We start from the raw sequence: 22,105 nt of genomic DNA, 5'->3' as shown, positions 1-22,105 counted from the left end.
AAAGGTGAATACCTGAATACTTTGTACAAGGCCAGTATATTAAAATATTAGCACAAAATAGGATTTTTTATTAGTAATTAATTATTGAATTTATGATATTCAAAAGACAAAACGGACATTTAAAAACAAATGCTAGAGCAAGCAGTACAGATGTTTAATCAAAACTTTATTTGAGGTTTAGGGAGAGGCATAATATGACACTATAAAAAGCAAATAACACAAATAAATTTAATATAGAATAGATCGTAGTAGAATAAACAGAGATTGTTTATCAATCACTGATGTCTATGCTGTGGCGCAGGAGGGCAGGCGAGCGCGCGCACTGTGCTCATGCACGAGCTTGAGTCACTGACGCGGCGGCGCGCACCTGACGTCACGCAGCCGGCTTTTCTCTCTCTCCGCTCCTCCTCGCGCAGCTGCTGCTCTGGTCTGCAGACATGGCGAACGTCGTAGACACTAAACTCTACGACATCCTCGGAGTATCTCCGTCAGCCACCGAAAACGAGCTTAAAAAGGTAGAGTCAGTCCTTTCCGCCTCGCGCATCGCACAATAACAAAACCAAAGATGCGCGTGACGTGGGATGCTGCATGTTGGGGGAGCAGCCACTGGTGTGTTTTGCAGGTTGTTTAGATCCTCCAGTGTGGCCTTTCTTTCGGTCTAGAAATAATTTGGGGAGGGGTTTGAAATATATACTTTCAAATATGTAGTTTGTCTGCTATATGTAAAGCTGTAAGTGTCCTTATGCTCTGTGAGCATCAGCCAGGTGCTGCAGACAGACGAAGGTGCTTCTTGCAGTTCAAAAGCTTTACAGTGTAAGGAGATGCTTAGCTTACAAGCTGCTGTGTCGAACCTGAGCTGGTATCTGATATGCCATAAGACCGAGATGGTTAATGCAACGTGAATGCCTTGTTTTGGGTATTTTTTTAAAATATGAATCGTCATGTTTGTTTTCAGTCCTTTGTTACAAGGTGAACTGGCTCTGGCCTTGATCCCCAAGTTGCCTGCGTGTTATGCTGGCTTTTTTTTGTTGTTTGATTGTGTCCTCAAAGGATTTGAGAAAGCACAGCAAGACCAAAAATAAGGCCAGATATGTGGATTTGTGACACAGTAGGTACATGAAATAACTAGTAATGCGAATTCAAAGTCACTAGATCTAAGAAAATGCACAATCCATGTAATGTGCTTAACGTTAGAACAAAATATTCTTGTTCATGCTTTGCTTTGAAATCAGCTTCTTTTGAACTGTCAAATGTGGAGAAAATTGTGGTCTTCACCTCCGTACTCAATTTTTCAATGGGTTTTCAATGACAAATAGTGCAATTTAAAGGGTTAGTTCAACCAAATTCTCTCATTAATTGCCCTCAAGTTGTTCCAAACCCGTAAGACGTTTGTTCATCTTTGGAACACAAATCAAAATCTTTTTGATGAAATCTCCAGGTTTCTGTCCCTCTGTTAACAGTCTATGCAACTACCAAGTTTATAAAGAGATCGTAAACGGAATCCATGTGAATTGAGTGGTTTAGTCAATTTTCTGAAGAGACTGGATGAACAGATTTAATTTAGTCTTTTATTCACATATAAACATGATCAGCGAACATAAACAGAAGCTCAACCGAACCTGCTTGATGCGCGAGAATGAACTTCATTGGTTCTCGCACGTCAACCGAACATGCTTGTGCTTCCGTTTACCACTACTGATGTGCAAGTTGATGAATGATTATATTTGAAAAAAAGCCTAAATTCAATCTGTTCATCATGTAAAGCAATCATGTCTCTTCAGAAATTTTTTAGTACATAGCACTGATTAGAAAATAGTTTATGATTATTTTTAACTATTTACTATTTATGTTGTTTCGTGGCCTCAGATTAATTGGCAGAATACATGGAATCTTTTTTGAATTTCTAAAAAGCAATTTGTCAAATTGCAGGACTATTTAAAATGTTTAAATGGGTTTTTTAAATTTTCTTTTAATTACGTATTTAATTATAAGTAGATTTTAAAAAATAATTAGAAAATAATAATAAATTAAAGCATTTGTTCCAACGTGCTAGGGTGTTTGCCATTTCATTATGTTGTAGGTAAGGTGAACTGGGTGGTTGCTAGGTGGTTACGTATTTGATTAACTTAAACTTTTTGCTTTAAGTTAACTTTAAATTTCTTTGATATTCTAGCTTCTATGTCACTGGTCCCTCTTTCAATGTAAATCTATGAGAAATTAATATATATCAGACTATTAACTCTGATTATGAGAATTAGTAATAGTACTATTTAGGACATCATCACTAATTAGTGAGGTTTTGTGATTTCTATTTTCAGGCATACCGGAAACTAGCAAAAGAGTACCACCCTGATAAAAACCCCAATGCAGGTGACAAGGTGAGTTCTCATTTTATGGATGTTCTGAAAACCATTAATGAAATAATAGTAATTTGACCTTTTTGTTAATTCAATATTTTTGTGTTAGTTTAAGGAGATCAGTTTTGCGTATGAGGTACTTACTAACCCAGAGAAGAAGGACTTGTATGACCGGTATGGAGAACAGGGTTTGCGTGAGGGTGGTGGTGGTGGAGCCGGAATGGAGGACATCTTCTCTCACATCTTTGGTGGAGGTCTGTTCGGCTTTATGGGCGGCCAGAGCACCAGGAACCGGAACGGTGGCCGACGGAGAGGAGAGGATATGATACATCCACTGAAGTGTGTGAATATGAAAACAAAACCTCTGCTTTTTTTCTGGAGAACCTGAGTAGTTGTTAAAGATGGCAAATTATTCTATGCATGACCTATTTTTAAGTCAGCATGAAATTAAAATAGATTTTTTTTTTAAATGTTAGTGTGCATGATTTATCTGTGCACAATATTCCAAAGAAAAGTTAAGTGGTGAGTTATAATTTAAAATGCATAATATAAAAAAAAGTTCTTTAAATTTTGAAACTCTCTTTTTTTAAATACCTAATAGAGTGTCTTTGGAAGATCTGTACAATGGAAAAACAACCAAACTGCAGCTGAGCAAGAACGTACTCTGCAGTGCCTGCAGTGGGTGAGTGTTTTAAGCTGGATTTTATCCAACATCTTTAAGGATTATACAAATTAAAGAGTACCTATATGTATTTGTTTTGGTGTTTACTAGAAAAGGTTTTCATGCTTGAATGTTAAAAAACAAATTATTTTTCACATACTTTGCATTTAAAGTATTGCAGCTGCACCTCTCTTCTGAGTCTGTCAGTAACTTTCTGGGGTGCATTTGCCGAAATTATCGTTAGCCAACTATGTCCGCAAATTCCGTAGTTATTAGCATAGTTCAACAAGTCCGTGTTTTCCAAAACAATAGTTCCAATGAACATCCGCAAACAGCATCACAAAGATGTATGGTTGGAATGACAGCATAATTTCTAGTTTGTATGACATGTGGATTTAAGTCCATATCTTGAGCAAAATAAGCAAGCAGACATTCAGTACAATCATATCTTTTATTTTGAATACATACAAATGTCATTTACGTCTTTTAGTTTGTCAAGAGATTTAAAAGCGCTGTTTTTTGAAGAGTGCATATGTGCTCTAGAACGTAAGAATGAGCCTAGATTGAATTTGAAAATAAAGCAAAATAACAGAAAAATGGGAATTGGTCCTCATCTTTCGATTCATTAAAAGAAGCTTTTACTCCACTACCTGCGTGACATCATTAACCAATGTGGTTGAACGACAATTTTGCGACAGTGCGGTTTCGGGAAACAGTTGTGACAAGCTGGTTGATTTTTTCAACAATGCATCATACTATGGTAGTTAAGCAGTGAGCTAAGTCATTCTACGGGAAACACACCCATGCTTAGTAGGGGTGTAACAATACCCTCATGTCACGTTTCGATACGTTTTCAAAGCATTTGTGAAGCCACAACACGCACAACCTTGAGACGGATGGGCTACAACAGCAGAAGACCCCACCGGGTACCACTCATCTCCACTACAAATAGGAAAAAGAGGCTACAATTGGCAAGAGCTCACCAAAATTGGACAGTTGAAGACAGGAAAAATGTTGCCTGGTCTGATGAGTCTCGATTTCTGTTGAGACATTCAGATGGTAGAGTCAGAATTTGGCGTAAACAGAATGAGAACATGGATCCATCATGCCTTGTTACCACTGTGCAGGCTGGTGGATGTGGTGTAATGGTGTGGGGGATGTTTTCTTGGCACACTTTAGGCCCCTTAGTGCCAATTGGGCATCGTTTAAATGCCACGGCCTACCTGAGCATTGTTTCTGACCATGTCCATCCCTTTATGGCCACCATGTACCCATCCTCTGATGGCTACTTCCAGCAGGATAATCCACCATGTCACAAAGCTCAAATCATTTCAAATTGGTTTCTTGAACATGACAATGAGTTCACTGTACTAAAGTGGCCCCCACAGTCACCAGATCTCAACCCAATAGAGCATCTTTGGGATGTGGTGGAACGGGAGCTTTGTGCCCTGGATGTGCATCCCACAAATCTCCATCAACTGCAAGATGCTATCCTATCAATATGGACCTACATTTATAAAAAATGCTTTCAGCACCTTGTTGAATCAATGCCACGTAGAATTAAGGCAGTTCTGAAGGCGAAAGTGGGTCAAACACAGTATTAGTATGGTGTTCCTAATAATCCTTTAGGTGAGTGTATTGTTACACCCCTAATGCTTCTCTATGAAGCCCCTCCTTTCAAAAGGCGCAATGTGCTCTGATTGGTTGGCTGGATCAGTGTGTTGTGATTGGTCAGCCACTTCGAGCGTGTTTCTGAAATGTCACGCCCCATAACCGGGGTGTGCTCACACTATATTCTTAATTTCAACACACTATTAACAGAACTTAGCCAGACCTCACCCCTTTATTTTGCGTATGCCTTGGGTCAGGAATAAATTAAATGAGGAATATTTTAATAAATAACACAATTGTGATTTTATTTTGATAAATAACATAACACTCTAAAGAAAGCTTATAATGATGTTCTCTTTATAATTTTATGTAGCCTATATGACAGACTTGGGCATTACATGTTCTTATCGGGGCGATAGCGATAACATCAAAAATGAACACGTATCGGCCAATACAAATGTGGTGGCCGATATATAATGCATCCCTTCAAAATACCCCTTTTCCCCCCTTAACTCTTCTTCTTCCTCAGTCAAGGGGGTAAAACAGGGGCTGTGCAGAAGTGCGTCACGTGTAGGGGCCGTGGCATGCGGATCATGATCAGACAGTTGGCTCCTGGCATGGTACAGCAGATGCAGTCTGTGTGCACCGACTGCAATGGAGAAGGTGAGAATTCAGTACTACTTCTCATTGTTTTTATGCAGTGAACATGATTTGTGATGGTCTAAATTCAACATTTTAATGCTTGGTTGTGTTTGTAGGGGAGGTGATCCACGAGAAAGACCGCTGTAAAGAGTGTGACGGCCGTAAGGTGAGTAAAGAGGTGAAGGTCTTGGAGGTGCACGTGGATAAAGGAATGAAACATGGACAGAAGATCACATTCACCGGAGAGGCTGACCAGTCACCCAACACAGACCCTGGAGACATTATACTGGTGATGCAGGAGAAAGATCATGAGGTAAAGCACACACATAGAGCAGAAAAGAGATAATATTTGGACTCCAAATAACAACTTTTTTTTTGCCCAATACTTTATCGTGCTTTTCTTACGAACAAAGTTATCAGCATTAACACTGACAAATTTTCATTGAGTTAATTCAGTGTGGAGGACATAACTGAAAACAAATATAAAACGGATATACAGAAGAGAAACAGATACGAATGAATAAAGAATAATAATAATATATTTTTTTAAAAACTATATAAATAATGTCAGAGATGGATGAATAAAAACTTTTTTGATTATCAGTTAATGGTTACACTAATTACACAACTTTTTCAATGCTCTTCCTTAGATAATGTGCACATTGATGTCTATGAATGTATTCTGTAGGTTTTATATAATATATAGGTTACAATAAAAGTCATAACTTGAGTTTGAAAGCAGCAGTACAGTTTAAATAAAGTTACCAAACAACAGTCTGAGAATTACTAAATAACATTTATAAAATAAAAATATTTAGATTTATTCTTTTTTCAGTACCCTGATAAAATGACTGCTCATAAAAATCAACATTACTTATGCTGCATACTTGATTTTTATTTTAAATTTGATGTTGAAGTATGAATATTGTTTCGATAAATGATCGTGCACATTGTTTAATTTACATAATGCATAAGTATCCTGAAGAAATGCAGCAAGCATTATTTAATCACTTTCTGGCTATTAAGATGTGCTGTTTTGCAGAATGAGAACATTTGCATTATATAAATATAACATTAAATTGTTAGTAATTGCATTTTCCACTTCTTTTAAAGAACAAAACCTTCATGTCTTTGTATGCAGGAGTTCCGTCGTGATGGAAACGATCTGCACATATGCCACAAGATTGGCCTGGTGGAGGCGCTTTGTGGATTTCAGTTCATGCTTACACACCTTGATGGACGGCATCTCGTCATCAAATATCCCCCTGGCAAAGTCATAGAGCCTGGTGAGCACAGGTTTTTTTTTGGGTGGTCAATGTTTTGTTCTTGTTTTTATAGAATATTTTCTAGGAATTGTCCTTTGTCAGGTTCCATAAGGGTCGTCCGGGGGGAAGGAATGCCTCAGTACAGAAACCCGTTTGAGAAAGGAGATCTGTTCATCAAGTTTGACGTGCAATTTCCCGAGAATGGCTGGATCAGCACAGAGAAACTAACGGTGAGTTTCCAGCAGTGTTGATGTTGTTGACTAAAACTATTTAAAAATTTTTTTTATTGAAATAAAGCTAATAAAAAAAAATACAAAAAATAAATAAATATTACACTGAAAATATAAAAATAAAATAAATAAAATTGTTAATTGAAAAATATAATAGTATATAAATAACACTGGTTTTCAAAAGTACACGCATATTAGGTCAAATTGTTAGTTTTTAAGCTTAATAGTCCTTTTAAAACGGTCTTTGCATCTGAGGCGTGCCTATGATGCCTTGAAGGCCCCCTAAAATCACAAATAAAGTTATTTTTTGCTTTTATTAATATGCTAGCCTAAAGGTTATGAATAAGCTGGTGTGTTCCAAAACAATGACAAAATACACATTTAGGAGATTCAAAACTTATTGTCTCTCACTTCCGCTAAAATGGATCACGGATTTTTATGACAACACCACGGACTTCAGCTTCTCATCAAATCTTCTGTCCAATCAAATGCTGTCTAGAGTCTAAAGCGTCCCCTTTCCTATGCTATAAATACCACATGGCCAAAGTGACCATTGACACATCACTGAGCAATATGGGTTGGAGATGTGCGTTCGGTTGCTCAAACGCTCGAGTTTTATTCCGTTTTCCAAATGTGCGTTGGTTAAGAATGAAATGGCTAGAATTTATTCACACCTCTACCAACGTATCATCAGCGCTCGGATTCGCTTCCATGGTGCTGCCAAGTATGACTTGCAGTCTGTAAGGTAAACTAAACGCTATTGGCTATTTGAAAAGGGGGAGGAGCCATTCAATATGTCCTGCCTTAGCTTCCTGTTTCAGTGGAAATTACATCAACGCATCATACAAAGCTGCGCGTTCAAAGGCAATTCAGTGGGCCTTTAAAATGCTTACTAGGTCTTGCAGACTTTGACTTAAGACAAATAGCTCCATCTTGTCAGTTCCACTCACTGATATCATTACTTCATGACTGTGTCTGTTCATACAGGAGTTGGAAGATCTGTTGCCGTCACGTACAGAGGTTCCTGTCATCTCAGCGGATGCGGAGGAAGTGGATCTGCAGGATTTTGACCTCAGTCAGGGATCAGCAGGCAGTCACCGCCGTGAAGCTTACAACGACAGCTCTGACGAGGAAGGGGGTCCGCATGGTCCGGGGGTGCAGTGCGCCCACCAGTAGTCCCATAATTCTTTGCAAGTTTTGTTTGGGGAAGTGTTTAGATTCCCTTTTGTCGGACAGATTCCATCCTCACCCTCCACGTTTAATCATATAGTGAATCGAACACACACACTTGCAGTATATATAGACATACACTTACACTTGCATTATTTACTGCAAACCTACAAGTAAACTCATTCATGCACTGTTTGAAAAGAAAAGACGATTATAACTAGAGGCAAAGCAAAATAATTTATTCACTACTTTCATTTCCATTGTAGACTTTCATAGTATATATGCTCTCTGAATATATAAAACGCAACGTCTGTGGGGAGGCAGACTGTGTTGTTTAAGTTATAATTAACACACACACGCACGCACAAGTTTGTTTTAAAAGACTGAGGCATTGTGCAGTTTTCTGGAGGTCAATAAATTGTTCAAACGTGTTTCATTATATACTTGCCAGGTATTCAGGCATTGTCAGTAATCTTGTATTAATGATTCAGAGGAAGTGCTGGATTCTATTCAATGGCAGGACAGGATAATATGCATGTGGGCGTCACACTGAGATGAATACAAAGCAAACCAAACCCAAAAGTGTTTTAATGTGCTCACTGTCTATGATAGAGTTATACGAGTCATGCGATTTATTATTTGCCAAAGAAACACAACAGTCTTCTTAAAAGATCAACAGCCAATGTGTGTGCATGCATTGTAAGCACTAATATAAACTTATAGGGGGTGGCATTTATCATTGGCCATTAGGAAAGTGTTTGAACCTTGAACAAAAGATGCTATCGTTCAAACAGTTACTTTTGTGCTCCTACATCAATAAAGTTGATGAATGTTTTACTGTGTGTTCTGTATGTTTGTCGAAATAGGTTTGAGTATGCACTAGTGTCCTTCTTCGGTTTCGGTCATACGTTGAGCTGTGGGTGCAAGAAGCTCTTTAAATCCAGCTGTATTTCTATAAAACCAAAACAAATAGATTAGTACAACCTTTTGTTTTTTTATTCCGTGGCAGAAACAATCTTCCATATAATTATGGCTTTTTATCTCATCATTTCAAAAGTCATTGAAAGTATCACTTTCAACTTTTAATACATATATCGTAATTTTGGAATTAATTTTGACATTTCACATTACAAATATGACTTAGAATGTCATAATTTGGACATTTTTATATTATAATTTTGGTAACACTTTATTTTAAGGTGACGCACAGTAGTTACATGTTACTACACGTACTTACTATAGTAATAACTGTAAATTATGCACAATTACAAGTAAACAACCCTAAAACTAACCCTTACCATAAGTCTATAGTAAGTACACATAGTTAATTAATATTACTCAGTACATAATATGAGCACAATGTAACTATTTTAATGTCATATTTATGATTTACCAAAGCATTATTTTTTATGTGTTGGAATATTGTGGTCCATAAGACTCAGGAGATCAGCAACAGGAATTTTAATTTAATTAGTTCTTTAAATGACGTGAAATACCTGGTGATCACTGTCAGAACGTGCTAGCCTAGCATGTGTGCACACGTTACCTCTCTCGTCTGGTCTGGAGAATACATGAGCGTTCTCTCCTCATCTGCTGGAGTTTCTCTCTTACTAAAGTTTTCTGTTGTAGCTCATCCTCCTACAACATTCAATCAACATTTACATCATGTCCACACAGTGGTGTGTGAAAGAACGCACATGAATTTGTGTGTACCTGACGTAGTGTGTCAGTCAGATGCCTGAGTGTGTCTTCCTGCGTCAGGCCCAACAGATCTTCATCTGCCTTCCGACTCTGGACGATGGCCAGTCGCTCTTGAACCTCAACAGATCAAAACAATATACTCGCTAATTCAATAGTCAACTATAAACTTTTTTCCCTCTTTATTGTCAACTTGAAATCAAAAGTGACCCTGTTTACATTTTTAATGTAAAAATGTTTACCATTTCTGTTTCACCCAAAAACATCATATTATGAAAGTAAAATGGGTTATGAATTCGAAAAAGGTCCAAAATCATAAGATATGGCCTTTTTTTTTAAAACTAAATTCCACAAATAAAACATATTAAAGCCCAGGGGCATCACTAGGCCCATTTTATTAGGGCTTTAGTCCCCCTTTTTCCACCAAGCAAAATTTGCGATTAAGCCAATATGTGCACTATTTCGTGATAGCCTCAGTCACCTTTAAAACTCACATGAAACTGGCGGCATATGAAATACTCGGCTTATCGCCATATTTTAGTCTGCATTATTCAGCATGTTCTTCAATCCATAGAAGCACAGTGTCAGCATCAGAAGCAGAGGACAACGTGTGCATTTATTGATAGATTGTTAAGATATCTGCATCTGTGCAGTTCTTAGTCATAAATGCAGTTTACATAATATGATGCGGGAGCAATTCAAGACAGCTTCCCATCCACTGTAAAACCTGGGTTTATTTATTGATTTATTTTATAAAATTCCTTTCATTTAAATGGCATGAGACTTTGTGAATTACTCTTGCTATACTTAATACTTCAGTGCAATTAAATTGCTAAAATTTGTTATAATATTCATTTTTTATAAAAAATCCAAATGCAAACGACACAAAAAGAACTCTAAAAGGGATTGGTAATGGCAATGAGACATTGAAAATAAGCCACATATTGCCAATCTATATTCTTAATGAATATTAGCTGGTTATTTAAAATTATGAGAAATTAATTCAATATTCGGGGACTGATTTGATAGGTAGTGTAGAAAGTTACTGTTGGTCATACCCTAGTATACAGACAATATATTAAATTATTAAAAAATACATTTTTAAATCATACCCTCGTTGAGGGCTGAGACCCCCCTAATATTGCAATCCTAGAATCGCCCCTGTTGAAGCCGATTTCTGTCACAATCCTAATTATGACATAAAGGCCTTGTTTCACAGACAGACAGGACTTAGATTAAGCCAGGATTAGGCCTTAGTGCAATTAGGACATTTAAAGGGTTTGTTCACCCAAAAATGAAAATTCTGTCAGTATTTACTCACCCTCATGTTGTTCCAACCCCGTAAGACCTTCGTTCATCTTCGGAACACGAATTAAGATATTTTTGATGAAATCTGAGAGCTGGATCACTCCTCCATAGGCTTCTTAAGGGATTGAAACTTGCCGGCCTCGAAAAAGTTATTAAAGACATCGTTAAAATAGTCCATGTGACTACTGTGGCTCAGTCTTAAGTTTATCAAGCAACGAGAATACTTTTTGTGCGCAAAAACAAACATAAATAACGACTTTATTTCAACTATTCATTTCCTTCTCTTTGGGCCTCTAGTCAGTTAAACTAGTGTAATTGCGTAGAGCTACGTCACACTAGGCTCACTATTGGCCGACGCTGGTCATGTGGGTGATGCGTGTGACGTACAACAACAGATCATATGCTGTTAAACTAGTAACCTGACTCGAGGCCCATAGAGAAGGAAATGAATAGTTGAAATAAAGTGTTTATTTTTGTTTTTTTTAGCGCACAAAAAGTATTCTCGTCGTTTGATAAACTTAAGATTGAGCCACTGTAGTCACTTGGACTATTTTAACGATGTTTTTAATGACTTTTCGAGGCTGGCAAGTTTCAATCCCTGAAGAAGCCTATGGAGGAGTGATCCAGCTCTCAGATTTCATCAAAAATATCTTAATTCATGTTTCGAAGATGAACAAAGGTCTTACGGGAATGTAACAACATGAGGGTGAGTAAATACTGACCGAATTTTCATTTTTGGGTGAACTATCCCTTTAAATGGCTTTTATAAACTTGCCTAAGAAAATAAACATTACTGGTGTGCATCTTGAGACAAAACAATGACACTGACATATTATAAGACATTGCTTTCAGTTCAAACAACTCAAACATGGATTTTAGGGACTAGGTTTAAGCTTTGTCTGGGAAAAAGCCTAAATTATGAGATACTAAATCATAATTATGAAATAAAAAGTAAAAAAATATGACGTATTCATTATGACCAGTCAAAAATATAAGATAAAGTAATAATTATGACATAGGTCAGAATCTAATAAAAAGTCATAATTAGGACAAAAACTTAAACATAAGACATTTCTTTTCATCATTTCAACTTTTTGTCAATTTCATTTTTTTAATCTCATTATGATGTCATCATTTTGACTTGATCTCATATTGTGACTTAGTATATCATAACTGTTGTCATAATCATTTTGACTTTTTTATCTCATGTAAACGTTTTATGTCAATTATAATTTACTGAAGCATGATTTTTGTGTGTGTGCAGATGGCACAGATGAGTTTGCTCACTCTGAGTAGTTGTCTGTCTCTGTCCCGTTGCCAGCGTCGCTCTGCTTTCCTCTGGATGTCCACAAGGCAGCGCATGGTGACCTCCCTCTGTAACTGCTGCTCCTCACCCGCTCTCTCACAGATCTCCTGGTTCCTCTGCTCCTGAAGCGAGACCTCCATCTCGTGGGTCTCCAACGTTTGCGTGGGTTCAGCGTCTGGGAAATGGACACTTGCTGGTGGCGTGTCAGTGTTTTGTAGCAGCTGTGTAGGTGTTGTGTCGGGCTGATGGGTGTCTCCATCTCTTATATCCTCCTGTTGCTGTCCAGCCTGGAAAATAAATATGATATTTGTTGTAGAATTATTGTGAAATAAAGATTCCTTGTGATTTCAGGTTTCAAAGACAAAGTGATAGAAAAACATTCAGAGAAAAACACTGGATATTGACTGTAACCTATTTATTTATGTACTTCGTTTGTTTGTTTTGTTTCAGTTCCAGCTTTAATTCTTGGGTTTGAGAAAGGCACTATAAAATTGAAAATTATTATTGTTATTAGTATTATTATTAGTTAATTTGTAAGTTTCAAGCAACCCTAGGGAGACCTTCAGGGGGTTTCTGAGATTGTGAGAAAACTAAACTGGTATTCACTTTACAATAAGGTTCATTAGTTAACATTAGTTAATATATTAATGTAGTTAATAAAAATACAGCTGCTCATAGTTTGTTCAAGTTAGTTCACAGTGCATTAACTAACGTTAACAAATACAACCTTTGATTTTAATAATGTATTAGTAAATGTGCAAATTAATATTAACTAAGATTAATAAATGCTGTAGAAGTATTGTTCACTCTTAGATCATGTTAACTAAGGTTGATGTTAACTAATTAACCTGATTGTAAAGTGTTACCACTTAACTAGACTAAACTTAACTAACTAGATAAAGACAAAATAAATACTTAAAAATGTTTCATTACATTTCAATAATAAAATACTAATATAAATATTTCACAAAGGAGTAACCTGCCAAAAATGTTAAGATGTGATATTCATATCTTTTGAAAATTTTGTGCATTATTACAATCTAGGGCACTTCAAGTAGATCAGATTCAGGTTTTCATCTAACAAACAAACAAACAAACAAACAAACAAACAAAAAAGGCTGAGAACCCAGATCTATTCCTAATTGTACGTAGTATATATACAAAAATGAATACAGCTATTGACACAGAGGAACATGTTATGGGTCAAAAGTAAATTGAAGCATACTCTTACTGTGATGAAGCCTGAACGGTCTTGTTGGATCAGTGTCTGTGTCTCTCCTTTCTCACTATCTGAATGCGTTTCTTCATACTGTGCGCTTATGTTCTCCTGGTGTGTGTAAATGTTCACATCATGTGGATCATTTGTGTCAGGGACATGTGTGTTATTAGCTCTATCCTCCTGCACTCTAATAGAGATGGCCTCTTCTTTCTGTTGAGTCAAGGTCACTTCCTGTAGAAATCAAACCTTTCAATGTAAAAATGAACAGTTTGAGGTGATTTAACACAGAAAGAGTGCATGTGTATTTTGCATATGTACCTGAATGTGATTCTCTCCGTGGGTTGGTTTGCTCCAGGCCAGTGTGATCAGAGAGTTTTGTTTCTCCACTGAAATCTCCTCATGGTCTCCTTTGCTCTTAATGTCTCCTTCTTCTCTTTTTCTGTCTCCGTCTCTCGTCTCCATCATGCTCACTTCATTTCTTGGGTCTTTGACACACACAATCTCTAAATACGGAGTATCTTCTGGATCTAAAACCATGCCACATCCTTCAAACACAGAAATACAGAATAAAAGCCTTGCCCGTATCTCAACAAGTAAATGCAATTTTAATTTATACACTATCATCAAAAGGAGGTTACTAAGATTTTTTTTAAGGAATAATACTTTAATTCAGCAAGGATACATTAAATTGATCAAAAGTGACATTTAAAACATTTAGGATGTCATAAAATATTTATATTTCAAATAAATGCTGCTCTTTTGAACTTTCTATTCGTCATAGAATCCTGAAAAAAAAACACAAACGTGGTTCCCACAAAAAATCTTAAGCAGCACAACTGTTTTCAACATTGATAATAACAAGAAACTTTTTCCATAAACAGCAAATCAGCATATTAGAATGATTTCTGAAGGATCATGTGACACTGAAGACTAAAATTCAGCTCTGCCATCACAGGAATAAATTACATTTAAAATTTATTCAAATAGAAGACACTTATTTTCAATTTCAATAATATTTTTAATAATTATTTTTATCAAATAAATTTAGCCTTAGTAAGCATAAGAGACTTCTTTCAAAAACATAAAAAAATATTTAACGCTAGTGTACAAGTGATTAATGCTACTAGTTTTTTTTATGTTAAAACACTTTCTTGTATCCCTGTTTGAAACTTCATCTGTACGGCATTATATTAAGGATGTGGCATATCAATGTTTGTCATTTACCAGTGCAGAGTTCTTGTTTTTCACCATCTGACAGCTCTTCATGCTCCTGTTCAGTCCTCTCTCTCTCCTAGCAGAGACACAGGAAACAGTTACTCACCTTGTATTCCCTTCAATTGAATATCTAGATCATCTCTTCAAGGGAAGGTTCTTCAGTGGTTTCTTCAAGTACTTTAGGTTCAGCAAAGAATATTCTAAGTATCAAGAACCATTTCTCAAAGTAAAGGGTTCTTGAGTTGTACTGGTTCTCTGGATTTTAAAAAAGTTCTTAAAAAAAAAGGTTTCAAAAGGGGGGTTTCACAGCAATGCCCCTAAAGAACCATTCAGCTAACAGTTCTTAGAATAACCATTTTTCTTAGAGTGAATGAAATGAAAAATCTAAAGAACCTTTTTCCACTATAAAGTGTAGGCTCTTCAGAACATTGCTTAGGTTCTAGGTATCATCTGTTAAAAGCAAAAGAGGTCTTGCTTTAAATCTATTGCATAGATGCTTTTGGCATAAGGAAAGCATGATATGTGATGGAAGTGTGGAAGTGATTTATCATTACAGTTTCAGTGTTCACTGTGTTGGTGCCTCTGCTGGCGTGTGCTGGCACACGTGACTGCAAAACTTCATGCAGGTTGTGGAAACTGGGTCCATGCAGTTCCCTCTCATATTTGTGAAGCAAAGTCCAAAGACCCTCAGGGTCCTGAGAATGGAAAGAGACTGGATCAAACAAGCTATTAAAAAGATAGAGACGTTAAAAATTGTGGTTTAAATCTCATTAATCACATTGCAAATTGTCCATTTGAGTGCACTGCATTGTGGGATGCCTGTGATTTGCACATTTTAGCTAACATAGTGGGTGTATTCCATGCATACCGAAATTTCACAGACTGTGTTAAGCATACATACTAAATACTGCAGAAATAATGATAGTATGATATTGAGAACATAGCATGAGAATGAGTGTATGTGAGATTCACCAAATCTGGCAGAGAGTATAAAACAGTCCAGGCCTCATCTTCATGTGCTTGTGTCAGCTTAGTCAGCAAATGAATGGCACATTCCACCCATGAGACATCTATCCGAGAACACCCTGGGGCGAAGGGTCCAGAATAAGAACCATGTGCTTCCTGTAGAGCAGCTTTAATTTGCTGCAAGCTCAACACACAACTCTGCTCCACTGCGTTTCCATGGACCACATCTTAAAGACACAAATATACACACTTTTAATGAAAACCAGAGAAGGTGTATTTTACTGCTGATGTGCTTCTAATGCTAAATTACTAGTCATTTTGGCTAGCTCCCGCCAAAATTAAATGCAAATCTGGATTTGGAACAACACGAGAGTGAGTAAATAATGACAGAATAATATTAATTTTGGGGGAACTATCCCTTTAATTGTGATATTTGTGTTTTTATATGTAGATGATTAACTGTTGTTTTCCTGAATGTTTCGGAGCCCCTGGAGGTCGCTCAGGGAAACCCTGTGCAAGATCTCCAACAATTGTTTCCTTTCCTGCTCCTGACACAGAACCAATAACTGCAGCACAGCCTGATGGGTAAGAAAACAATAAAAATGCACATAGTACAAGCATATAAGAGAAATATTGCTGGCTTCAAGTCATGTTGGAATGAATATATTTTTGAGATAATCATACATGAATGTATGTATTTAGCAGTAGCACTGTTGATAAACCCCGATACCAAATGAGAAGACCAAATAATTTATGAGGAAACCAAAATAATTTCCCATGTTTTTCCTAAATTTTCCATCATTCTCTGTTCGAGAACAATAATGACAAAATGTTGTTCAAAAGTTTGGGGTCCAAATTGATTAAATTGATCAAAAGTGGCAGTAAAGACATTTATAATGTTACAAAAGATTTCAATTAAAAAAAATGCTGTTCTTTTGAAAGAATCCTGAAGAAAAATGTATAATGGTTTCTACAAAAAATATTCCTGTTTTCAACTTTTTTTTCAACATTCACAATAGTAAGAAATGTTTCTAGAGCAGCAAATCAGCATATTAAAATCATTTCTGAAAGATCATGTGATACTGAAGACTGAAAATTCAGCTTTATTTGTATATATCATTTTAAATTGTAATAATAATATTCACAATATTACTGTTTTTACTGTATTTTTGACCAAATAAATGTGGCCTTGGTTAGCATACAATACTTTTTCGAAAACATTAAAAATTGTACCCCAAAAACTGACCTCAAACTTTTGGTGGTGATTAAATAACAACTGCACATTTAATGCAAATGAAGATATACATTTTATTTATATTTTTTAAAAGTCTTTCTGTCTTTGTCAAATTCATAAACAGCAATTTGGAGGATTTGTATTTGAGGGCAGCAAATAACATGTGTACTGTATGTGCACACAGTACCTGCTGTGCGCAATTTCCTTTTTTCCAGCCCTGCTGTTTTTTAGCGGTGGGATCCACATTTTCCTGAAGCCAGATTCTAGAGAGTTCCTGACTGACTGAGCCTCTCATATAAGGCCTAGAACACGGAGATGGTTTTTATTCAAGCTTGCTTACTTTGGAGTGAAAATTGGTGTATGAGTCAGCATACAGTCAGTGTTTTAAATCCCATATTTAACACGCTCACCATCTGTCCCAGTGCTGTCTGGCGACCAGCAGTGCTGTGTAGGACTGTTCTTCTCTCTCAGCTCTCCGCACAGCGACACACATACTGAGATATATTACACGCAGATCTTCCTGTCCCACTCTGCAGGAGCAATAAATCACATCACAACATTGTGCAGCCATTAGCATAGATATTAACATTAATATAATAAATGATGGCTTAACATTTCTAGTTATGCATGCTCAAATTTCTTGTCATTGTGTTTGTGTTGCATTCTCAGGGTGGCCAGTAGAGGCACTATAGTGGGGAAAAATATTAAACCTTCTTCTTTTATGGTGTATTCGAACTACTGATGCCAATCACATACATCTATTAGAATTCATCAACACAATTGAATGACCTGTTCATGAGCGCGCTGATTGCTTCCTTCTCTTCTTGATAATGTGACTCCAGCTCCAACAGGAAGATGACAGCGGACCAAGCCTGTTCCCTCGGTTTGGATGACCAAGCCTGATCTCTAGGTTTAACACTCTCAGGACAGCCTCGCAAGACCACAGAACCACAGCTCCTACCATATTCATCAAATAGAATTAAGTAGTAATGTATTTTGTGACACTTTACTTAAAGCCTTTATATATACAAGGCATTAATTATGCCTTGTAATGTACCTTATGATGCACTGCATCATATCATGATTAATTGTAACCACAGTCAGAATTCATTATAATTCCTATCTATGAATTGCTAATGTAATAAAGAATCTGCAAACATTATAATGCATTTTACCTTTGGTTACAATTGTTAATGAAAAGGTATAGTGCATATTAATGTACTGTATATTGTGAATACATTTATAATGCATTAGGGTTCAAATAAAGTGTTACAATGCAATTTTATATTTGGTTTAAATGGCAAATATTAGAAGATTAGAAAATCAACAAACTAACGTACAGATGCACAAATAGCAACACTCTAAAAATGCTGGGTTGTTTTAACCCAATTGTGGGTAAAATATGGACAAACCCAAACATTGGGTTAAAAAATGTAATTTAAAAATTCAACCAAACGGCTGGGTTTGTCCATATTTGACCCATAGTTGGGTTGAAACAACCCAGAATTTTTTAAAGTGTAGTATTACCTGAAGCACAGGAGGGCCCCGGGCAGCCCACACATCTGTAGAAGGTCTCTGTGTCTGAAAGCTTGCTCTACAAATGCTTCCAGTTCACACACGCAATCTGTCTGATCCCACGCTGACATCGAGTCCCACCAAACAACACCTTTAATTATGTGCAAAAATACTCTTTGACTATTCTTTGAAAGGGAGTGTTTGAGTGCTCTGAATTTGATCTTGTACCTACCATACTCATCCTGTAACATCTCTCTGTACAGGTGCTCTTTGATGGTGTCATATTTGTAGTACAGGAGTTGGAGGATGTCGGTACAGCTGGGAGACGTCCTGCCCGGTCGCATGCTCCCAGCGTTCCTCTGAGAAAGAGATGGTAGGACACTCCAAACACCATCAAGAACAAGTCTGGATCAGAAAGCAGGAGGAATGTGTGGTAAATTTGTGAGTATAAGCAAATGAATTAAAGAGTGTGTGTTTAAAGTGACCTGGTGTAAAGTCTCTTGGCCCTATTCTGAAGACACAAGATACTAAACTGCACTGGATCTTGCTCCTAGAAGAAAACAATACAGAATCTCACAAAGTATATAATGTACACATGTGTCAGACACCTTGCAAGGCGATTTTCAAACGAGTAAATGATCATGATTCTAGCTAAATAGAGTGCAAAGCTAAATAACTAAAAAATACAATTTTAATTTTAAATATGAATTTGTATGAACTAGTTTTTTACCAGTTGTTTAGAGATGCAGCTGATTGTTGAGGACTGTGTGTTTTGTTTGAGAGTACGATCGATTCTACCAGCCTTCAACATCTGGAGCTCCCAGTACAGCTACAGAAATCATAAGCAGTTCACGTCTTTTAATTCACAAAAAAATAACTTCACAATTTAATCCTACATGATTTTCAAATTCAGGTACTCAAAAAGACCCAAAACAAAGCCAAATATCTAAGATAAGGGTTCACTCTAAGAAAATAAATCCATAGAAAACTAATAATGACCTGGCAGAATTTTTTTTTATAACCCTTAAACACAATGCGTATAATATCTGAGAAAAATCTATACAGAAAATGCCTTAAAATTAACATGGTACATTGAGCTGTATTTTTACTGGCTTTTCTTCTGTAATCTTTTAAATTCCGCCATTAATTACATATGTGAATAAAAGCCAAAATTAAACCTAAGTTAAATGAGTCTCTTAAGAAAATTTGGACTAAACAGGTCCATTCATATGGATTAGTTTTACGATCTCTTTACTGTATGAACTTTCTGAAGCGTCAAAGTGGTAGTTGCGTAGCTGTCAACGGAGAGGCAGAAAGCTCAAGTTTGATTTCATCAAAAAGATCTTCATTTGTGTTCCAAAGAGATATATATATATATATATATATTTTTTTTTTTTTTTGTGAAAGGTTTAATAGACAAATGCAAATCATTATCATATATATATATATATATATATATATATATAATCTTGCTTATAATATATGTATAATCTTACTTTAGAAATAAGAAAAATAAAGTAAAGCAGAGTATTTCAGAGAAATATAGAAGGAATTAAATTAAACAAAAATACCTCTTCTCTGCTCTCCCGCTGTTTCTCCATCACAAGGAGAACATGCAGAACTCTTCTGGCTGAACATGACAACCCTCCACTCTCACCTCTGACCTGAACACATCAAACTCTGATATTACATTAAACATTTCTTATTTCTTTCTCTTTCTCCTTCTCTTTTCTGCCGCGCTCTTCTCATTCATGTGATTCTGAGCCGAATGTCTGTGTTCTGAATGTTCACCTGTGAAATGGCTCTCTTTGTCTCCTCCAGGTTGGCGGTGATGAGAAAGACGCTCTTATAGAGGGAACAGATGACGTCCATGCCGACCTCATCCTCCTCATGTACACCGATGGTCTCACAAACCAAACGCAAGCACTCTTCCATCCTAAAAAAGACAAAGCATTTCATATAAGCTCAATTTCATCCACAAAAATTGTGGCACCACAAATTTCTTTGATATATTTAAATATACACATTACAAGCACAGTCAACGTAATGAAATGTGTTCTTGCCGTACATCATAATGTAAAATACAAACATAATAGGTAGCTCTACCTTATATAATTCCAACTTGAAAAGAGAAAGTGTCTCACTTGTTTGATGAGTTTATCTTCATGAATGATGCATGATTGCAACAAAGCCACGTCTGTTGCTGAGGAAACCTTTAGGGTCAGATTACAGTGGCAGCTTTGCGCTGACCGCACTCTTCCTCACTGGGCCGGCCCGAGGCATAAGCGAACTAAGCGGCTGCTTGGGGCCCCTTGGCCACCAGGGGGCCCCCCAATAGAGTCGAAAAATCGAATATTTTTTTTTTTAGATGACTTAAACAAGTGACATAAATGAATGAATTAATATGAATGAATGAATGAATGATTAATTAAAGACAAGTAAATTCTGATTTCATGATCAATATACCTACCTACAACGGCTGCTGGGTTTGCCAGCGTTTAAGTCATGCGCATAATCTAGACACCTCGCGCGTGCATAGACAATTCGTGCGCAACTGTAATGTTAAGCCATGTCACAAAAAAGGACGTATCCCTCTGGTGCCGCAAATAGAAAGAGAAAAATGACAAAAAAGAGGAGCGGACAAAAAGAGCAAGATAAAAGTACGTTTGCATGTTTATTTACAGTGTGTTTTGTGCAGCAATTGACCCATACCTATCTACGGCAAGCCCCGAGGGGAAAAATACATTGCATACACACATATACAACGAGCGCCAGTACATCATTACTGGTATTATAGTAACAAGCTTTGTTGGATTCTGTCATGTACAATCCAACAAAGTCTGTTACAATAATAATCAAAAAAAAAAAGAAGATTTTGAGGACAGTTACACTGTATTGAGACAGTTGAGAAATAATAATATTTTTACAGTTTTCAACAATAATTGTCATTGTTGAACCCTTGCTCTTATTATGTTTCTGATTTCTCAGTTTTGTCATTATTTTAGCAAATAATTTATATGATATGTTTTGAGACAGTTTGTTTTAAGAAGTTTCAGAGAGTTAGTAAAAGAGTAAAGTAAAAGTTAAAACTTTTTTATTTAAGTAGGCTATCTATTTTTTATTAAGTATTTATTTTGTATTAATAAGACATAACCTCACTGTATTCATTTATAATGTTTCGTTATTGCGTGGTATTTGTGTCAATAATTGTCAAGCACAGGTGACTCCGCGTAGTGGGAGGGGACCCCAAATTCAAATTCTGCTTAGGGCCCCCAAAAGGCTCGGGCCGGCTCTGCTTCCTCAGACAAATCATGACACCCAATCAGCTACAATATATAAAAAGCCTGGCCGAATCCTACTGTAAACCTTATTTTTGGTTAAATTGAAACATTTAGGATTTACATTGAGTTAAAATGACATGTATGTTTTATATCAAAGTTGAAGAAATTTAATTTTGATGAAAATTAAGACAACCAATCAAACTTTGTAAGACCACAATATATTTATGGTATTGTTTGAGCAAATATCCCATTTGTTCATTTTTATTCAAATTATATAATCTTTTGTTTTCTACATTAAATCTAAATTAAATCGTATTAATTTAAGTGGCTCGCTATTTATGTATCAATCTAAAATAAAGTAGTGTAAAAAAACTGTTTTTCACTACATTTAATTTTGAGAAACCCATTTTAAATGAGCAATAAGAAC

At 36.3% G+C, this 22,105-nt stretch overlaps 2 protein-coding genes and 1 long non-coding RNA gene across 7 annotated transcripts; 2 read left to right on the top strand and 1 right to left on the bottom strand.

Moving 5' to 3' along the window:
* Positions 1 to 347: 347 nt before the first annotated feature.
* On the top strand, positions 348 to 8,770 carry dnaja2b (DnaJ heat shock protein family (Hsp40) member A2b). The gene is made up of 9 exons (XM_077193779.1): positions 348 to 515; positions 2,319 to 2,378; positions 2,467 to 2,696; positions 2,959 to 3,039; positions 5,159 to 5,292; positions 5,388 to 5,584; positions 6,413 to 6,557; positions 6,639 to 6,766; positions 7,754 to 8,770. Exons 1-9 carry the CDS (start codon positions 438 to 440, stop codon positions 7,940 to 7,942), a joined length of 1,242 nt encoding a protein of 413 aa, XP_077049894.1. The 5' UTR covers positions 348 to 437; the 3' UTR covers positions 7,943 to 8,770.
* On the bottom strand, positions 8,155 to 21,127 carry LOC143696906 (uncharacterized). 5 transcript variants are annotated; one of them, XM_077193776.1, is made up of 21 exons: positions 20,868 to 21,127; positions 20,542 to 20,769; positions 20,189 to 20,333; positions 19,969 to 20,061; positions 19,128 to 19,226; positions 18,883 to 18,947; positions 18,630 to 18,802; positions 18,410 to 18,548; positions 17,672 to 17,839; positions 17,293 to 17,412; positions 17,070 to 17,184; positions 16,109 to 16,226; positions 15,655 to 15,875; positions 15,237 to 15,377; positions 14,692 to 14,758; positions 13,786 to 14,012; positions 13,480 to 13,698; positions 12,230 to 12,535; positions 9,650 to 9,754; positions 9,483 to 9,574; positions 8,155 to 8,888 (listed from the first exon to the last, which is right to left on the bottom strand). In XM_077193776.1, exons 2-21 carry the CDS (start codon positions 20,562 to 20,564, stop codon positions 8,816 to 8,818), a joined length of 2,709 nt encoding a protein of 902 aa, XP_077049891.1. In that variant the 5' UTR covers positions 20,565 to 20,769; positions 20,868 to 21,127; the 3' UTR covers positions 8,155 to 8,815. The 5 variants fall into 5 exon arrangements, with proteins under 5 accessions (XP_077049891.1, XP_077049892.1, XP_077049888.1 ...); XM_077193777.1 differs by having other exon boundaries at positions 20,542 to 20,708; XM_077193773.1 differs by having other exon boundaries at positions 13,474 to 13,698; positions 20,868 to 21,120.
* Positions 18,661 to 22,054, top strand: LOC143696908 (uncharacterized). Its single transcript, XR_013186080.1, has 2 exons — positions 18,661 to 18,838; positions 20,219 to 22,054. It is a non-coding gene; the product is annotated as an uncharacterized LOC143696908 (long non-coding RNA).
* Positions 22,055 to 22,105: the final 51 nt, after the last annotated feature.

This window comes from Siphateles boraxobius, unplaced genomic scaffold (assembly GCF_051911475.1).
Source record: "Siphateles boraxobius isolate OS27281-9 unplaced genomic scaffold, OSU_SipBor_1 31, whole genome shotgun sequence".
NCBI lineage: Eukaryota > Metazoa > Chordata > Actinopteri > Cypriniformes > Leuciscidae > Siphateles > Siphateles boraxobius.
This window is presented reverse-complemented; position numbering and strand designations above follow the sequence as displayed.